The sequence below is a fragment of the Emericellopsis atlantica genome, assembly GCF_019669845.1.
Source record: "Emericellopsis atlantica unplaced genomic scaffold F5Z01scaffold_16, whole genome shotgun sequence".
Taxonomy (NCBI): Eukaryota; Fungi; Ascomycota; class Sordariomycetes; order Hypocreales; family Bionectriaceae; genus Emericellopsis; species Emericellopsis atlantica.
In genome coordinates, this window is record NW_025764718.1 from 247009 (window position 1) to 265177 (window position 18169).

The following is an 18169-nucleotide window of genomic DNA, read 5'->3' on the forward strand; positions in this document are numbered from 1 at the left end:
ATCCACCTCCAACCAAGATCGTCATCCACTGACAGCGCGGACCAGTGGGATGTCAAGCAATGATGGGAGCAAGCCCGGGTTCAAGCCAGCCAGCTGCCAGCCGGCCACCCAGCAGGGATCTGGATGCTTCGTTGACGGCCAGGCGGACGAGCCAGTGACGGGTACGGACAGTATGACGCCACAGGGAGCGGACTCGCGCGAGCAGAAGGATGGATGACACAAAAATCGGGGGACTGGATTCGTACCTACGAGTGCAGCGGAAGCAAGGAAACCCCAGCCACTTTCCACCTTCTTTTCGTTCGCTCCACTGCGCTGCGGCGGCGACACCTTGTCTTGCTGGAGCGCGCGTTGTGCCACACACACCCACCTTTCCAAGGATGGACCGGGACCGTGGCTGGAATGACTGCCTCGCAAGGAAGTGGCTCTTTGAGAACGGCGCCGATCAACGCGAAGATACTCGGTTTTGGATCCGAGCGCTGTGGTGAAGCGTCTTTGGTTTATGCAAGGAAGAGAACTTTAGTTGTTGCAAATGGGAGAAGAGGCGAACGGCATCATTCCCTACCTTACTAATTACCTGTGCCGAATTGTACGTGGTAGATATTTGCACAGCCGCAAGTATGCCAAGTGGCTGTCATCATGCGCCGCGAACTGTGGCGCATACCTTTTCACTAGTGCGTCAGCCCCCTCCTAAAATCCCAGTGAGGCTTGGGCAAAACCTGAAAGTGGCACGGATCAGTGCACACACATGCTGATGGTGCCGGTGCTGTGCAAACGGTGCCGCAACGGAAGCATCAGGTCCTGAGGCTTGACAGCGTCCAAGTGGCTTGATGCAGTGACAATCAATACCGAATACACTCGCAGTGCAGGTTTACACTCATCATTGAAAGCTTTGATCAGATAAGCTCGACTTGCTTCCCTGAGGCTCGCACATGTCAAGTACTTGTAGTTGCTAATCGTACCGTAAGGTAAAGACATACTACTACTTTATCAACCGGCAATCGCGACGGCTCTCCGTTCTGTACGGGTAGGAAGCCTGTCACAGCCCGGTCCGTCCGGTCGATATAGTACATTCCTTTAACTTTTGGGGTCACCGTCGGCCTCGTAGCACTACGCGCATTGTAATTTCCAAAGGCTCTAATGAAATAGTCCCTGATTCAGTTATTGAAACTACTATCACTACGTACTCTGTACGCGCAACAGGCATGTATCCGTATCATGCGAGCCAGCGCGCGATGTATTTAGGTCAATAAACAAACATTTCGCTGAGTCGGACCACGGTCCAGCAACCTGAAACGGGGCGGAAGTGGCGGTGCTGATGCTCTCACTCAAGGCGCCAATCAACTCAGATCACAGACATCTGGCCCCGTCCGGCCGACCTCAGCCGCCACACGAGGTTGAGGGCCCCTTTGTGTTTTCAATCCTGAAACTTGGATCTTGTGAAAAGCACAAGGTCATCCTGCAGCGTTATTCAAGTACACCCACCATCAATTTCCATGTGGCGTACGCATCGGAACGTGGTGGTCTGATACCAGCAATACCCTGCGTCGACGTGCCTGGTGTGTGGTGAGCCACAAGGTTTGCAAGGCTCATCGACGTACGTACTCCGTACCTCATCTCAATTGATCTCTGCCCTGGCACTTTCGATGACTCTCGAGGCAAGCCAAGGCCCCAGCGACAATGTTTGCCAAATCCAGCGCAAGCTACTCGCTCGATTGAGCTGAAGGGGCAATATGTGGCAGTTGTTCGCCCCGCGGAACGCACATCTGCCGGCGTTAGCTGGTATCCGGCAATCGAGCCTAGAGAGCCAATCTACACAAAACGCCCCTCTCAAGGGCACAGGCTGACGTCGTTCCTCCGTGACACAATCATCACCAACTACATGTACGAACTGTTAGGATCCTCATTGGCCACGCAAAGCTCTATAGGCCAAAGTCGCTGGATTTTGGCTAACCAAGTTGTCACAAATGTCCGAATGTGGCGATATGCAGTTTGGCGAACCAAAACGGACTGCCCCTGGATTCTAAACCACCTCACGAACTGGTTGAGAGGCGACACCAATCTTGTGTGCTCGACCGACATCTGGTCATTTCTGGAGATGCACATGACCGACTCGGAACGGCCTCATAAACAGCTCGAGAACACACGGGCGGTGTCCCTGTATGCCAAAGTGCGACACCACGGACTGGATGCATCCTCTCGATGTTCCCTTCTGACTCAAGTTATCAGTTGACTGGTCTGGGAGTCATAAAACCCCGCGTCTTATTATAACAAAACAATGCTGGCGACATTGGCAGCATACTATTAGTAATTATTAGTATGTGAAGTACGTAGTAGGTATCTGAGGTGCTGTGTGGGTCTATCATTATACTATGCCTGGTGAAGTTGTTCTTCACGATGGATAGCATGGCATAATTAAACGAATTATCCTCGTTTCATAACATGGCTATGAGTTCAAGCCTTCAATGATCAATCACGGACTCACGGTCAACCAGACGGCGGTACGGATACCCACCGCTGTCGGCATGATCCGGATTCGCAATGTCTTGGCTCATAGAGAGCGTGCGGCGCATTGTGCTGCGGGCCATCTACAAACGCCCCAAAGGGTCAAACAAGACGTCTCAGTCGGGTACGTACGTGCACTGTAGCCCCAAGCCACATCTTCATATGGGTGTAATACGTGCCGTTTCAACTCTTGAGGGAGGAAAACTGTCACCTACATGTACGAGCAGACGGGCTTGTGATAGTATACGTAGTAATTATCTACGTACTCCGCGGATTCTCGAGAAATGAGCGACCTGAAATGCATACACGCACCGCGACTTAGCTCGAAGCTAATAAACATTGATCAATTGATGAAGAGGCAGCCCGTCAGTTAATCAAACAGCCTTCTTGGTGTCGAGGGACACGCGTCGCCCCCAACTGCCGCCTTACCGGGTTTCATTTTCGCAAGTCTCGAGATATTATTATAAGGGCAGCACTCGTGCGGGTCTCTTTTCAACGGCGATTATACCCAGGCCGTCGCGATGAGATTACTGACCGTTTTACTCCGTATAATGAGACGAAAGGCACATGGAAGAGGCCAACAACCAACCGTGTCGACGACTCGACCGTGGAGAGACTAGCGCCAGGAACGAGAGCGGGTTCCTGAATTGGCGCATGTGTCTACAGTCCCCAAGGGACCAAGAGGCACTGTGTCTGACTACTTGTCGCCCGTTCGTGGTCCATGGACCATGGCCAAGCCTGCTTGGAACGGGACGCGTTCGATGAGAGGCGCAGCCGTCAGAGGTCGGTCCAGAGCCCAGGCTACTCCTCTGTAGTGGTCAGTCATTGGTAATAATAATAACATTGTCCCAGAGATTGCTGCGAAGACTCGCGACTTGGTGCAGAGGGAGGGAGCCGGGCTGGATAATCCAGCACAGTGTTACAGTGCTGCCGACAGCGCGCAATGTCGATCCCAACAGCATCCATAACAATCACGAACGCTGCAGCGGCTGCATCCTATTAACAATGTTGGCCTGTAGGCTGTCTTTCTCGTCTGCTTCTCCCTCGCGGATGATGGAGCAGACTTTCTCGTCCGGAGCGCTCTGTCTTTGCGACCCTGACGGGCCCATTTTGTACATGCGGCGACTGTGTGGATAGGCATCTAGTGCGTGCTCATGCGCGTGGATCATGGTTGGCCCTCTTCGTCAAGCCAATGTATTGTTAATTTCCCAGACACGGCGAGCCAAGCCAGCCTTTCCAGACCGGGTCAGGCATGTTCCCACCCCTGGAAAGACGCGCAGAGGAGAACAGCGGCGGATCCACCGACAATGGAGTTTCTGGCGCTGCGCGCTGCGTCGCCGTAATGAGCTAATATCATTGGCGACTCGAATGGGTCGGTCGAGCAGACGGACAGGGTCTGTCAATGCTCCCAATCTCCACCGCCCTATTCCCTCTCCTTCCCTCTGCTCTCCTATCCAGCTCTCATCAGGCCTTGTCGCTCCTTTAACGCCTTGCTTCCTCACCTAAACGAGTGTCAGATTATCTCTGCTCTCGCCCACACTCATTTGATCGGTTCACCGACCCTCACGCTCGCTTTTGCTACCAACTCTACGCCGTTCGCTAAGACCGAAGAGAAGGATAACTGTCATCTGGTGAGTACTAGACGGCGCGACGACAGACGAGACCCGGGCCAGCTGTACAAGATCTGGGAATCGGTAGCACCTGCGATGTCGCAAAACAACCATATCCCAGACCCCTAGAATCCCGACAGCAGATGCCCGGACGCGCCCAAAGCAGAGATAAGAGGACGACGAGCTAACCATGGCCACTTGCGCAGCTTTTCGACGACTTCGTTGTGATTCGCAACAATGAGATACACTCAGTATACCCTGGCGGCCACTCTGGTCGCTGGCGCTGCTGCTGCCGGCGGTCACCAGCACGGCCACCAGCAGTTCCACGCTCGCCATGTCGCCCGTGTGGAGGAGCGCGACGCACCCGACGCTGTCACTGCTTGGGTAGCCGGTCCCACCGAGACCGTCTACGTCCTCGACGGCGAGCAGATTGAGGCCGACGAGGCCAAGGACCGCATCGACGGAGGTGAACTGACCATCATCGGCGAGTCGACCCCGACGTTCGTCCCTCCTCCCCCGCCAGCACCGAAGCCGACCACCACCTCCGAGGCGCCTGAGCTTGGTGCCCAATTCATCGAGAAGACCACCAGCAGCTCTGAAGCCCCCGAGCCCGAGACCACCACCAGCTCGGCGGCCCCCACGACTTCCGCTGCGCCCGCGAAGTCGTCGACTCCCAAGCCCGTCACCGGCGGCGGTGTCGACACTCCGTTCCCCGACAACAAGGTCAAGTGCTCCGACTTCCCCTCCGACTATGGCGCCGTCGGCCTTGACTGGCTCGGCTTCCACGGGTGGTCCGGTCTTCAACAGGTCCCCGATTTTGTCCTGGGCTCGTTGAAGAGCATTGTTGACATCCGCACTGGCATTTCTGGAGACAACTGCGATTCGGGCACCATGTGCTCCTACGCTTGCCCTGCCGGCTACCAGAAGACCCAGTTCCCCGAGGCCCAGGGCAGCACCTTGGAGTCCATTGGTGGACTCTACTGCGACAGCGAGGGCATGCTCAGGCTGACCCACGATCCCAACGGCGATGGCGAGTACCCTCTTTGCATGAAGGGTGAGGGCGGTGTCTTCATCCAAAACGACCTCGATGAGGTTGTCTCCACCTGCCGCACCGACTACCCCGGCACTGAGGGTATGTACATCCCTGCTGTTGCTGGCCCCGGCGACAAGGTCGAGCTCTGCAACCCCGACCAGAACTACTACGTCTGGGACAACAAGGGCACCTCTGCCCAGTACTACGTCAACCCCAAGGGCTTCGACAAGGAGGAGGCCTGCGTCTGGAAGAGCGACACGTTCCCCGACAAGCTCGGTAACTGGGCTCCCGTCATCGCTGGTGTCGGCTACACTGATGATGGCAACACCTTCCTCTCCATCTTCCAGAACTCGCCCATGAGCACGGCCAAGCTGGACTTCAACATTGAGATTGTCGGCGATGTCAACTCCAAGTGCTCCTACATCGATGGCAAGTGGACCGGTGGCAGCAACGGCTGCACGGTAAGTGGAGACTGATCTTTGAATTTGGAGTGACCAATGCTAACGTGGTTGCAGACTGCCTTCAAGAAGGGTGGCAAGGCCACCTTCCGTTACTTCTAAGCTATTGTCGAAGTCGTGGCTCGGACGTTGAATGTTGTGTGTTGTTGAACCTTCTTGTGGGCCTTGGGACCGGTGGGCTTCTGCCAGCTCAGTGCTGGCTGGCATGGGGGAGGGCGGCCGTGCGCCATTGTTGTGTATTTGAAGAGTATTGCTGTTTCGTTCGCATCGGTCCCTGTGTGTTTGCTGTGCGTTGCCTCGCTGCCTGCCAGCGTCGTAGTGCCCCTGCTCCTGGCGTGCGCCTCATCTTCTTGTATATAATGTATCTCGGCCGGTTGCGACGCTTGAAGACAGGCTTTGAAATGAGGCCCTTTGCACGTTGCCATTGAGTGATTCGGTGCTCTTGGAGTGGTCGACGTGAAGGGTGATCTACGGACCTCAGTAATAATATGGCAAGGGAAGGTCCTAATTAATTAGTAGGTTGGAGGGTGCCTGGGCCCTGGAGGCTGGAGGCTGGCAGTGAATTGGAGAAATAAGCCAATCACACACGTCAATCTGACGTGCGCAAGCGTCAGGCAGCCTGAGCCAGTCAGGATAGGCCGCCCCAGGCTTCACTTCAGCACCTATCGTCACCTTGATAAGAAAACCACCAGGAAATGCTGGCATCTTGGTCATCGTCATCCATCCATCTCCCCACAGACAGAGAGAGATCGAGCAACAAGAACTGTCACAACCTTTCGTTTGCCTGAGAAGCCCTCACCCAGAGTAGTCCGGATGTTTTGCTGTATGCCGTAGCTTGCCTTCAATTTTATCCACCGCCGCCACTGCGTCGGCGATCCGTGCTTGCAGTGCGCCCGCCGGACGAAGAACCCCGAAGCATCCTACGTTATCGAGATCGCCTAGCGCAACGCTTTATCGGCCTTAAACCACTCCTCTCCGCAGCTAGTTAATCTACGTTGTCAGTCTGTTATCATGGGTCTCACGTACTCTATCGCTTCAAACGCCGGTCGCATTCTTTTCCCATGCTGTTGATGCTTGCCCATCCATAGCACCACGCCGCATCAGATATTTAGCCTGCAGGCCAACCAACACTGCAGCACTGTACCTGGAACTCCACCCAGCAGCCAACAAGCCTGATTCTGCGCTCCAAGAATATATTTCACCGGCAAGGTGTTCTTACTTGTGGTCCTCCATACATACGACACGGTGGTCGCTCGCACAGAAGATAGGAGTGATCAGCTCCAGTGGATGACACTCTTCAACTTCTACAGACCCAGCCCATGATACCACAGAAGCCTGTATAAGACCGTCTGACGACCATGTCTCTCAACCGCATCGGGAGCATCGAGACGCTCACAGACCTGAATGTACGTCGAGGAAGCGACGCAGGGACTCGGCCACGGCGTCTGAGCTTCAACCCCATTCCACAAGAATGGAGTTCTCCTCAACCATCTCCCAATAAGTCTACCGACCGGCAGGACTTCTTCGGGGAACAAGAGCACGGAGCTCTGGCTCCTCCTGAGGAGCGCAAGCCAGCCACGAAGCCATTGGGCGATGAGCCTGTGAGTGCATTCGACGTCTCACCATGGATGAGATATTGTAAGTCACCCGCGCCGCCTGCACCTATACAATGTGACGGAAAGCTAATACTCATCAAGTACAAATCGGGACGGTAGTCGTCTACTGTCTGTTCGCAGCTGGTGTCGTGTTTGGCTACGCTGCCATCAAACCCGTGTTCATACGCGAGGGCGCATACAGCAACATATGCCCAGAGAGCGACGACGACACCTGCGTCGAGATCCATCTCAACCTCATGTTCACGGTCGCAGCTGTTGGCACCAACCTCGCTGCTCTGCCCGTGGGGGCCATTCTCGATAACTTTGGACCACGCGTCTGCGGTATCCTCGGCAGCGTGTTCTTGACACTTGGAGCCCTTCTGTTGGCGTATGCACAAGAGCTGCCCTTTGACGCATACCTACTTGGATACCTGCTTCTTGCTCTTGGCGGTCCCTTCACCTTCATATCCTCCTTCCAGCTATCCAATGCTTTCCCTCGTCACTCGGGCCTCATCCTTGCGCTACTGACAGGCGCTTTCGACTCGTCGAGCGCTGTCTTTTTGGTCTATCGCATCATCTACAACGACACGGACGGGCAATTCGACCAGCGACGGTTCTTCCTGGTATATCTGGTCGTCCCTGTGTTCATCGTTATTGTCCAGATCCTGTATATGCCTGCCAAATCATACAAGACGGTGGGCGAACTGGTCGATCAGGCGGATGAGGCACAAGCGGCCAACAACAGTCAAACGCCGAGCACCTCCTTTGATGACCAGGTGACGGAGGAGACCGCCCTGCTGCACAATGAGCGCCGTCAGCTGCAGATTGAGCAGCGCCAGGAGCGCGAGCATATCGTGGACGAGGTTGAATCCCTGCTTGGCTCGGTCACAGCCGATGACTTGGTCGAGGAGGAGCAACGCAAGAACACAACGTCGGGCGTGTGGGGTGTCATGCATGACAAGACTGTCTACGAGCAGATCACATCGCCTTGGTTCATCCTGATCTGTCTCTTCACCGTCATCCAGATGACGCGCATCAACTACTTTGTGGCGACAATCAGGCCGCAGTACAGACACTTGCTCGGCGATGCGGACAGAGCGGCGGAGATCAATAACTTCTTCGATATCGCCCTCCCGGTGGGCGGCATTTTTGCCATTCCCTTTATCGGCATCATCCTCGACCACACCAGCACAGTCGCCGTTCTGTCCGTCTTGGTGTCGATTGCCAGTCTGATTGGTGTTCTCGGTGTCCTTCCGTCCGCCTGGGCCGCGTATGCCAACATCGTCCTGTTTGTGCTATATCGGCCGTTCTATTACACGGCGGTGTCGGATTACAGCGCAAAGGTGTTCGGGTTCCGGACGTTTGGCACCGTCTACGGACTGATCATCTGTCTTTCCGGGTTACTGAATCTGTCGCAGTCGGCGCTGGACTTGATGTTCCACAAGACCTTCCATGGGAACCCCGTACCAGTCAATCTGATGTTGCTGGCTGCTGGCATGGCTGTGGGCCTGTCCTTGGTGGTGTTTGTCGCTGTGCAGGTGCGAAGAAGACAGTAGGAAAGCCTCTTCGATGTCTATGCATATGGGTGAACATGAGTATCAGACGTAAGGAGCAGAGTTGCCGCTCCGATGGTGTTGCTGCCGTGCACATGATATTGATAATACAGTGAGATTGAATATACCCTGAGATGCTGGCTATGATTCATATCTCCCCCGGATTTAGTGCTTTGTATTACCTTGCAGTGTGAATCTACCAATCGATAACGGCCTGCTCGAAAGGCTCCTCATCGCAGTATTGGGTCCATCCATCGAGCTGCGCGCTGGCTCTCTTCAAGACCTTGCTGAACCCTGCGTCGCCGGCATCTCCTTGACAGTGCTTCCTGTAGTCCTCGGGGCTGAGCTCACCCTGCTCCATGATGGACACAGGGTACTCAATCTGGAAGACTGGCTTGCCAGCCTCGACGTAGACCTGGAAGTCCTCGCAAAAGTCCCATTCACGACAGGATTCCAGGACGGCAAAGTCCAGCGTCTCGACCAAGGCAGGGGCCATGGCGGGCGCGTTCTTCTGGCCAATCACAAGGGAACCAGAGTCATGCGCAAATTGGGCGAGCTTGATGAGATAGTCCGTGTAGTCTTGCTGCGTCAGTCCAAAGCCAGTCGCATCCTCGTCTCCCTGGGCCCAAGCATCCACATTGTCAGGGTCAACGCCGTCGCACCCGAGGGCGGCAGCCTCCTCGAGGCGCTTGTACATGAGTTCTACGACATCTTGGTTGCGGATGTCGAGGTACCACTCATCCTCGTAGTCGCCGCCCAATGTCTTCCCAATGGCAGCCTTTGGAAAGTCATCTTTATCGGCGTCCCAGTCCTGGAGGGCGCCCGCATTGAAGTAGCAAAGGACAACTTTACCGGACTCCTGACATCAGGTCAGTGCACGGCTTTGGAGCGAGTTGGAGTTGGTCAACGTACCTTGATCGTGGGGATGATGCCAGGGAAATCACGAGCGTGCTCCATGTCAATGTCGTAGACAAGCCCGTCTTTGGGGACTATATCGTCCGGCGAATCATGCTTGATAGGTTTGTGGATGCAGATATTCCACTTGGCGCCCCTTTCAAGACCGTCAAAGACATTGGCAGCAGTTGGAACAGAGCTAGCTGCCAAAGCCACAAATACTGAGAGGGTCTTGGAGTTGACCATGGTGGGCGATTGGAACAATAGCTTATTTCGCAAAGGGGGCTTCGGTTATTGGAATCTGTAAGACAGGAGAGTAGATTTGATGAGCTTCTGTTATAAACCATGGGAGGGCACTCCTTTTTAAAGATCAGCAGCAGCTAGGCTCAAGGTGTTACCCAGGCATGTCGAAAGGATTCAATATCGAAAGCCTATAGGATTCAATTTCGAAACATGGTCGCAATTCCTTGCACCTGGTCCCTGTCCTGGTCCCTCTCTATGTAAGAGCTAAGAGCTAAGACCTAGCAGGGGCCTCGACACGAGCATGTTGCGAATGCAAATTGCTTGGTCAAGCCTACTTCATGATCAAGGGAAGCAAGCCAGTGCTATCCTGATCTAGTCAGAACCCGCGCTGGCACGCTATGTAGTAGCCAGGTAAGCTAGGTTTAGAAGAGGTGTGAGTCGCTCGATTGCTATAGAGCGACTATTTGGGTACGCAACCCGCACGTCGTCTTGGTCAGCCAAGAAGGCTCCACCAGCCGAAATCCGATACCCAACCGTCCAACCTTGTTGTTTTAGCCCGTTTTGACAATTTGACCTGTCAGGCTATCACTCGCGCATGGGCAAGGGACGAAACAGAACAATGCAGCCTGATATTGAAGGCAAAGGGCGTCTTTGTTCTGAAGTCAGACTAGGGCCGGCGTCGTGCTAAGAACCGGGGGGGATGGGGCGGTCATGGACAGCAGTGTCATGCCTTGATGATGAATCTCTTCGAGACTGGCGATGATATTTCTTTGTGCCGTGGTATCAAATGCGGTGCTTGTGGCATGCACTGGAGTGCCAGGGCTCGCCGGCCCGGATTGAGATCGTTCGGACCAAAGTAAGGATGGTTGAAGTAGTCCGTCGCATTGGGGGAAAGGGGGAGGGAGCAAGTCGGATTCAACGACACATCCGACATGCAAGGCTAGGCCTTCCCTGTTTCAGTACTCCATGGCTTGCCCGATCGCCGCCTCTCGAGCTCTTCGAAGCTCATCTCTCTTCTCCTCAGTCTCCTCCTTGATGCGTTGTTCGACATCGTCCCTGACGCCGCCTAGATCTGGCGGGATCACCTGCAAAGGAACACTTGGGGCTGCCTGGACAAAGCGCAGCTGCTCTGTCACATGCTGTACAATATCTTGCAGCTTTTTCTGTGTGTTGCGATTCTGTCGCGGCTCGCCGAGGATCTGCTCAAGAGTCGGGAAGAGCGTTTCGTGCCTGAAGTGATCCCTCCAGGGCGTATGAGTCGGGATCATGTGATTGAGCTTGTCTTGGTGATCGATGGCTATGCTTGTTTCGTACGTCCAAGCGCGGGCAACGTTCCTTGGCGTGTAACCACCACCCCCGAACAGGATGAGAGGGATTCCAACTCGTTTGCAAAAGTCCACACAGGCGCCGTGACCTTGTACCTGCAGGTTGAACCGGCCTAGTCTGTCGCCGGCCAGGGAATCCGCGCCGCACTGCAGCGCAATGGCACTTGGCCTGAACTTCTCGATGCATTTTCCAATGACCGAGTTGAAAAGCCAGTCATACTGCTCATCGGTGATTCCGTCGTTAAGAGGAACGTTGATTGCATGGTGGGAGCCTGGGTTGTGCTCACTCTGGGGGCCATTGTCGTCAAGCGCGCCAGTTCCGGGGAAGAAGTTTTGAGGGTCGTACTTGTGGAAGGATACGGTCATGACCCTATCGGTGGAGAAGAACGCCTCTTCAACCCCATCACCGTGGTGGACATCAATGTCGATGTAGAGTACGCGCGGGTAACAGCGCAGCAGCTGCAAGATTGCAATGACAATGTCATTTATGTAACAGAAGCCCGAAGCTTCCGATTTCTTGGCATGGTGAAGACCGCCTCCCCAAGCAATGGCAATATCGGACTGCTTGGTGCAAAGCTTGCGAGCAGCATCCAGCGCGCCCCCTGCTGACATGGAACAATAGTCGTAGAGGCCCTCGAAAAGGGGGCAATCCGATCCACCCAGGTTGAACTTGAGATCAGGGTTCGGGTTCTCTACATCGAAAGGGACTGGTTCGGGCAGGACCGTGCCAAGGAAGTCCAGGTAGTCTGTCGCGTGGAACGAGGCGAGTTCCTCGTACGTGGCAGCGCGCGAGATGTAATTGTCCATGGCGAAGGACATGCCATAGGAGTAGATCAGGCTCTTGGAGAGAGTCAAGCGCCACGGTTTCATGGGGTGTGTCTGCCCGAAATGATGCTTCTCCATGTCTGGATTGCAATGGAACGAGACATTGTAGCCTTTGGGTCGCGTCACACCTGCCTCAAGGGCGTAGCGCTCACATTTGGCAGCAAACTTAGCATTTTCAAGCTCGCTGGCCTTTCCGAGAGGGATGTTGTACTCCTCGACGATGTCGTCTTTCTCTGAGGCATCGAGCCTCTTGTGAGGCAGGTAGTTGGGCTTTGGAACCCTAAAACGGTAGGTGTCCATACTGTCATGAAGGCGCGGACGCCTCCGGGCGTGGGTGGGGATGGATGATCCCGCTGTCGGCTGAGAAGCGTGCGCAGTCCGAGGCGAACTACCATATGAACCGCTAATAGGGCTGCGCAGGGTGCGTCGCGCGAAAGTGACGATGGAAGGTTGTGTGAGTGAGTGAGTGAGTGAGTGATCGAAGGTACCATCTGAAATTCAGTGGACTTGGAGATCATGCAGGTACCTTCCGACGCTAAGCTTCAAGAGGCCTAGTGCGGGGATTTTGTCGGCCGGCAGGCAGAGGCAGCAGGCGGCTGCTGTTGCTGTTGCTGTTGCTGCTGACTGATGCAATAATTTGAGTTCTGGCTCAGATGATAGACCGGATGTCGTGGTCGTGGTTCAACGATCACCATTCAATCGAGTCTTCTCCCAACTCAACTATCACCGACCGTGACAGCAAGCCACATTTGCAGCCTTCTTCTATTTTCAAACAGTTTGAGAGTCCGCTTCTCTTTCAAGACCTGCTCCCGGTGTACTGAGCGTAGCGATCTGAGCTGCAAGAGTTGGGCCTCGACTGGAACACCGCCACCTTCCACCATCTATCTAAGGTACATATTATTACCCTGAAAACACGGACCAGAGGTGAGCTCCGACATTCATCGAACTCTTCATTCTTTGCGCGTGCTTTCGCGACACGCTGCTTAGCTGCCCTGCGATTACAACAGTGCTTGCGACTCTGCGAGTACTTTGGCGTCGCACGCTGGAGACCCACGTTGCCGACGACAACCTGACTGACCGACCGTCACCGTCCGTCACTGGCGACGGTGCGACTGGGGTCCCGGTCTCTATCCGAGCTTCGGCTCTACGTCGCGTGGTGGGCTGAGAAGTTTCACCTACCTATTTCGCCGCACACATCACTTTTTGTTGGATTTCGAACTCATCAGAGCATGAGCGAGCGAGCGAGTGGTTCTTGAACACATTTTTTCAGACTGCTTGCATGCTATTACTTCCTGTGCGCCTGCTTTCAGCACACCAAACCTCATTCCACGCGTTGCTTACTCATGCGCAACCCTTCTTCGCGACATTGAATTTTCCGTCTGATCGCTCCTCGAGCCTTCGGACACCAAGCTTACAGTCATGCCCAGAGACGACTTGTCGATTGATTTCGTCAAGAGGATGCCTCCAGCCGAAGCTGTGGATCCAGGGGTGATCCTCGACGACTGGATCAACCGCGTTCAGAATCTCCCGGAAGAGATACGTTTCTGCCACGACGAGATTGCAGACAGAGACCGCCAATACAACGAACAAATACGAATAATCGAAGATCGCGACTCGAAGATCCAGAAACACATCAAGGCGCACGGCAGCCATGAGCCAAATCCTAAGGAGGAGGGGCTCCGGGCACAAATACGCGAAGCCTACGAGCGAGCCGACAAGATTCAACTAGAGAAGATCAAGCTTGTGCAGAACTCGGCACTCATCATGGATAAACACATCAAGAGCTTGGATTATCAGATCAAGCAACTTTACGACCGCAGCGAACACGGTTTCTCAAATCCCGACGAGCTCCCATCACTCATCCGACCAAGCGCTGCCAATAAAACAGCCACCTTCAGACCAATGCCCACAGGTGGCAACATGGCTCCAGGTCCTGCTGCTGCCGCCGCTACTGCTCCTCCGAATGGCGCCGCGTCGCCTGCGCTCGATCGATTGCCCAGTCATGCCAATGTCCGAGCCACCCAGACTCAGCAGCAGCTACAGCAGCACGCCTCCTCGGCACCGGCTACTCCAGCTGCCAGTATGATTCTCAACCGCCAGCAACGGGAAGGCTCCACTGGCCCTGCGACAAAGCGGGGGGTCCGTGTCAGCTCCGGCCTCGGAAACGTACCGGTCACCTCCAGCGGACTCGCCAGACATTCGTCCCTCGGCCCCGGCACGCCCAAAGGCGCGCCTGCGGGCGGTCAGGGCGGCGCTTCGAGGGCTGGCAGTGTCGGCCCGAAGCCCAACTCTGCAAAAACAACGGCGGGCAGCGGCTCGCGACGCGGAACACCTACCGGAGTCGTACGTAAGAAGACAGCCAGCAAATCATCGCTATCGCGGGTCAAGAAGGCTTCCAACAGGAATTCGCCGGCATCTACAGCGGATAGTGACCTCTCTGATGCTGTTAGCGGTAGCGAGGTGGACGATGGCGAGCACCGCTCAAGAGGGACTCCGGCTGGTGATGGCAAAGACGCCGACGGCGACGACGCTGTTCTGGATGCGGACGAGGACGAGGACGATGGTAACGATGACCGGAAATACTGTCTGTGCAACAATGTGAGCCATGGCGATATGGTTGCGTGCGACAACGACGATTGTCCATATGAATGGTTTCACTGGTCCTGTGTTGGCCTCAAAAGCGAGCCGAACGGGACCTGGTACTGCCCCGTGTGCTCTGAGAAATTTAAGAAAGGCAGATGAGGCAGCGGCAGATGATCATGGGAACCTAGGAATGGTTTGTGTTGGGAATTGGGATATGGAGGCCGGCGTGCCTCGGCGTTTGTCACGGCTGATACCCTCGCTCACATGTTTAGGCGTACATAGCCTGTCAATACCACGAATGCGATTGCACATTGGGAAAGTTTGATTCTTGTCTTTTTTATTTTCACGGTGTACTACCCCTTGAAGTCATTCCGGAGTGTGCAGCTGACAACCCCACGCCTGACTCCGGCTGTCTCTTCTCTCAATTTGTCCACTATAGCTCCTCTCCCCTGGACATCGATCACGAAGTCCTCCAGTGAGCCCCCGACGCCAAAGTAATGCTGCTTGGCACCCACCAGGGCCACTGCCTTTGCAGTACCAGCAGCCCGCTCGCGTTCAAGGAGAGATAGCGTGGTCTCCGCAAAGGCTTGTAATGCTGACGGGGAATAAATCGTTTCTGCTCCGAGGACGAGAGTAGATGAAGCCTCCGTCTGTGGAGCCTGCCCGTAGACAAGGTCGACAAATTGCTCGGACCAGCCCCCTGACAGGAAGGACAAGCTGATACCACGAGACGTGAGAAATGCTTGGAATGCGTTAATGACTTCGGGCGAAAGTTCGAGCTCTCCGTCCTCGGCGAATGCGTCCTGCAGAGCCGGCGTGGTGGCTTGCTGTGTGAGAGCCCAACTGAGGACGAAGTTGGGCAGGGTGACGAGCTGGAGAACGGTGGGATTGTAGTCAGCTATCACAAAGGAGATCCGTCTCTGGGTCTCCGCTGTAGATGCGAGGGACCATTGGAACATTGCCAGCGAGGGTAGGGCGGTACCGCAGCCAAGCTGTTGCTGATCAGCCACTGCGTGTCAAGAACGGTAGTTTTTCAAGAAGTCTCACCTCGATTATGCGCACAGGCGTAGCGTCGTCACTGGAAAGGTGATTTCCCGACGCCAGTACTTTGACTAGATCAAGACTGCTCTCCCAGCTCTTGAAGCCGCCCTCATACACGCCCGTCTTCACATCGTGGCTTCCCAGCCCTTCCATACCCTCTGCTTGACCCTCATCCTCGGCCATCAGCTGGATCCTCACATCCCATAGCTCTCGACGGGGAATCTGCATCGAGCTTCCATCATCAAGACTGACGTCCAAGTTACTGAAAGCAATCTTGGAGGGCAAGGTTGAGAGCAAGGCCGGAAGGTCATGATACGTTGGTGGAAGTTGTGGTTTTCCTGCTACTGGGAAGGCGCTCGGTTTTGAGGGAGGAGGCGGCGCGGATGTATCGCTCGCGCCATCTATATCGTCGCCTGAGAAGCCGAAGGAGAATGCCATGGTCAGAGTTGGACTGAATCAAGGATGAGATTTTATTCGAACCGTCTTGAGTCTTGACGTTGAGATTTGCGACACTGTATTGGCCTGGGATTGTGGGGCCAAAAATCGGACGTCTCATCGACGCCATCATCGCGTGCGCCTCACCATTACCCTCAGTTTACTTACAATCTGCGATTTCCGCCTTCGTATAACAATTATCTGTAAAAAGATATTAATTTCGTGGTCATGCGCTCATCTATTGCCCGGCAGGCAGCCGCGACAGCCGCCTCTGGCTTCAAACCCAGTCCCATGGCACTGCTGCCGCCCATTCCCCTATATCGTCGTCTCTTCCGCGCGCACAGGAAACACTTGCCTCGCGAGATGCGCGTGCTGGGGGATGAATACATCAAGGCAGAATTCCGGGCGCATCGCAAGGTGGACAATCCCGCCCATCTGGTACTGTTTCCCGACAACGCGACGCATCTCATGGCGAGCACCCACCCCCTAACGTCTCATAGATTGGCTTCCTCACAGAGTGGCAATTATACGCACAGAAAGTCGAGGGTGATGCATGGAAGGGCGAGAAGATTGAGGACGGCAAACTACAGAAGTTGTCGGACGAGCAGGTCCACCAACTCTACGAACTCATGCAGGCGATACAGAAGCGCGGGTCGGATGACGACGGGTCGAGCTCGTAACGTGGCCATCCAAGGTTTCGACACAGACATGGGAGGCGTGTATGATTTTGTATAGTTAATTGCATACGGAGCGGAGTGAACATTTCTTCAGTTATCATAGCAAGCCACAAGCAACACTGAATAAACCTTCATAGTTGGGCACAGCCTCCATGATGACATTTATACTTTATTCATCACCTATTGTCAGGAATATCTAGACTCCATTGCCTCCAGTATCCACGCGCCTTGAATAGCACTGACCTTTTTAGCGAAATTCTTGGTGGTGTAGATGTGCTCCAGAAACATGATGGCCTCCTTCTTCTTGCCGTAGAGCACACTCGACGGATGTATGGCCACGGTGTGCTTCCCCTCGGCTGTGGCGTAGGTACCGTCTGGCTGCAAGGTAGCCACTTTGTGGGCGAAGCCCTTGAGGAAGCATTTGATGATGTTCTCGGCTCGATCGGGCGATACAGGTACGAATGGCTGGGGGTCGACAGGTGGCTTGTCAGCCAAGAGTTTCTGTTTGACGCAGAGGTCGCGTAGCTGTCGTCGGATATTCAGGGCTTGCCGCATGTTGCGTCCGTTAATCCCGCGGGCCTGACACCACGCGTTCCTGTCAGTGTTCTCTGACGTGTAGCGTTGCATGGTCGTCAGAAGCGTAATGATATCGCCTTCACGGCGGTGAAGCTCACTGCGCACCTCGCCAATTTCTTCTTGCTCCTCCTCCGATTGGAGCTGCAAGAAGATATCGCCGCCGGCCGTAATGAGCGACACCACGTCAATGGCCTCAAGAAGACAGTCGTACTCGGGCAAAGGCGCGGCCAGGAGAACAGTGGCCAGTGGTGCTGGCAACGGCAATCTCGCCATCTGAGAGCCTTCAGGTGTGAGTTGGCCACTCTGATCCAGAGCACCGAGGAAGTAGAGATGAAACATGGCCTTCTTGATAGCTTCAATGTCCGGGGGATCGATCAGGGGAAAGTTAATCACATCTTGGATACCTCTGGCTTTCATCGTCAAGACAGCGCCGAGCACGTCGTTTCGCAAGATTTCAGGTAGATCGGCCTCGCGCAGACCTTCATAACCTTCCTCAGTATAGAGCCTGAAGCATTTGCCCGGTCCCTCACGACCAGCACGACCTTTTCGTTGAATAGCGGACGACTTCGAGATTGGTTTCACGAGAAGCGATTCCATACCCAAGCGCGTTCGGAATTGCTTGACCTTGGCTTTGCCGCAGTCAATGACGTATCTGACACCGGGGACCGTCACTGACGTCTCGGCAATGTTGGTTGCCAGCACGATTTTGCGGGTGAAGGGGGCTTTGACCGGCATGAAGGCATCCTTTTGGGCTTCCATGGACAACTGCCCGTACAAGGGAACGACCTTGATTTTCGGTACATTCGACGCGAGCTCAGC

The 18169-nt window shown here is 54.8% G+C and overlaps 7 protein-coding genes across 7 annotated transcripts; 4 read left to right on the plus strand and 3 right to left on the minus strand.

Annotated features, from left to right (window-relative positions):
- Positions 1 to 4031: 4031 nt before the first annotated feature.
- F5Z01DRAFT_688353 (SUN domain-containing protein) lies at positions 4032 to 5705 on the plus strand (the record flags this gene model as incomplete). The annotated part of the gene is made up of 2 exons (XM_046266044.1): positions 4032 to 5606; positions 5661 to 5705. Exons 1-2 carry the CDS (start codon positions 4350 to 4352, stop codon positions 5703 to 5705), a joined length of 1302 nt encoding a protein of 433 aa, XP_046117438.1. The 5' UTR covers positions 4032 to 4349.
- A 790-nt stretch (positions 5706 to 6495) lies between these two features.
- On the plus strand, positions 6496 to 8851 carry F5Z01DRAFT_141396 (major facilitator superfamily domain-containing protein). Its single transcript, XM_046257670.1, has 2 exons — positions 6496 to 7241; positions 7301 to 8851. Exons 1-2 carry the CDS (start codon positions 6962 to 6964, stop codon positions 8752 to 8754), a joined length of 1734 nt encoding a protein of 577 aa, XP_046117439.1. The 5' UTR covers positions 6496 to 6961; the 3' UTR covers positions 8755 to 8851.
- F5Z01DRAFT_141469 (glycoside hydrolase superfamily) lies at positions 8851 to 10367 on the minus strand. The gene is made up of 2 exons (XM_046257671.1): positions 9664 to 10367; positions 8851 to 9610 (listed from the first exon to the last, which is right to left on the minus strand). The coding sequence occupies exons 1-2, from the start codon at positions 9889 to 9891 to the stop codon at positions 8948 to 8950; spliced, it is 891 nt and encodes a 296-aa protein (XP_046117440.1). The 5' UTR covers positions 9892 to 10367; the 3' UTR covers positions 8851 to 8947.
- Positions 10368 to 10844: 477 nt separating this feature from the next.
- F5Z01DRAFT_637262 (uncharacterized protein) lies at positions 10845 to 12338 on the minus strand (the record flags this gene model as incomplete). The annotated part of the gene is made up of 1 exon (XM_046262267.1): positions 10845 to 12338. The coding sequence occupies one exon, from the start codon at positions 12336 to 12338 to the stop codon at positions 10845 to 10847; it is 1494 nt and encodes a 497-aa protein (XP_046117441.1).
- Positions 12339 to 13158: 820 nt separating this feature from the next.
- On the plus strand, positions 13159 to 14944 carry F5Z01DRAFT_143013 (uncharacterized protein). The gene has a single exon (XM_046257674.1). The coding sequence runs from the start codon at positions 13458 to 13460 to the stop codon at positions 14778 to 14780; it is 1323 nt and encodes a 440-aa protein (XP_046117442.1). The 5' UTR covers positions 13159 to 13457; the 3' UTR covers positions 14781 to 14944.
- F5Z01DRAFT_657412 (uncharacterized protein) lies at positions 14942 to 16212 on the minus strand. Its single transcript, XM_046263644.1, has 2 exons — positions 15669 to 16212; positions 14942 to 15613 (listed from the first exon to the last, which is right to left on the minus strand). Exons 1-2 carry the CDS (start codon positions 16098 to 16100, stop codon positions 14975 to 14977), a joined length of 1071 nt encoding a protein of 356 aa, XP_046117443.1. The 5' UTR covers positions 16101 to 16212; the 3' UTR covers positions 14942 to 14974.
- On the plus strand, positions 16213 to 16924 carry F5Z01DRAFT_657415 (putative ACN9 family domain-containing protein). The gene is made up of 2 exons (XM_046263645.1): positions 16213 to 16535; positions 16598 to 16924. Exons 1-2 carry the CDS (start codon positions 16326 to 16328, stop codon positions 16775 to 16777), a joined length of 390 nt encoding a protein of 129 aa, XP_046117444.1. The 5' UTR covers positions 16213 to 16325; the 3' UTR covers positions 16778 to 16924.
- The last annotated feature ends 1245 nt before the right edge of the window (positions 16925 to 18169 follow it).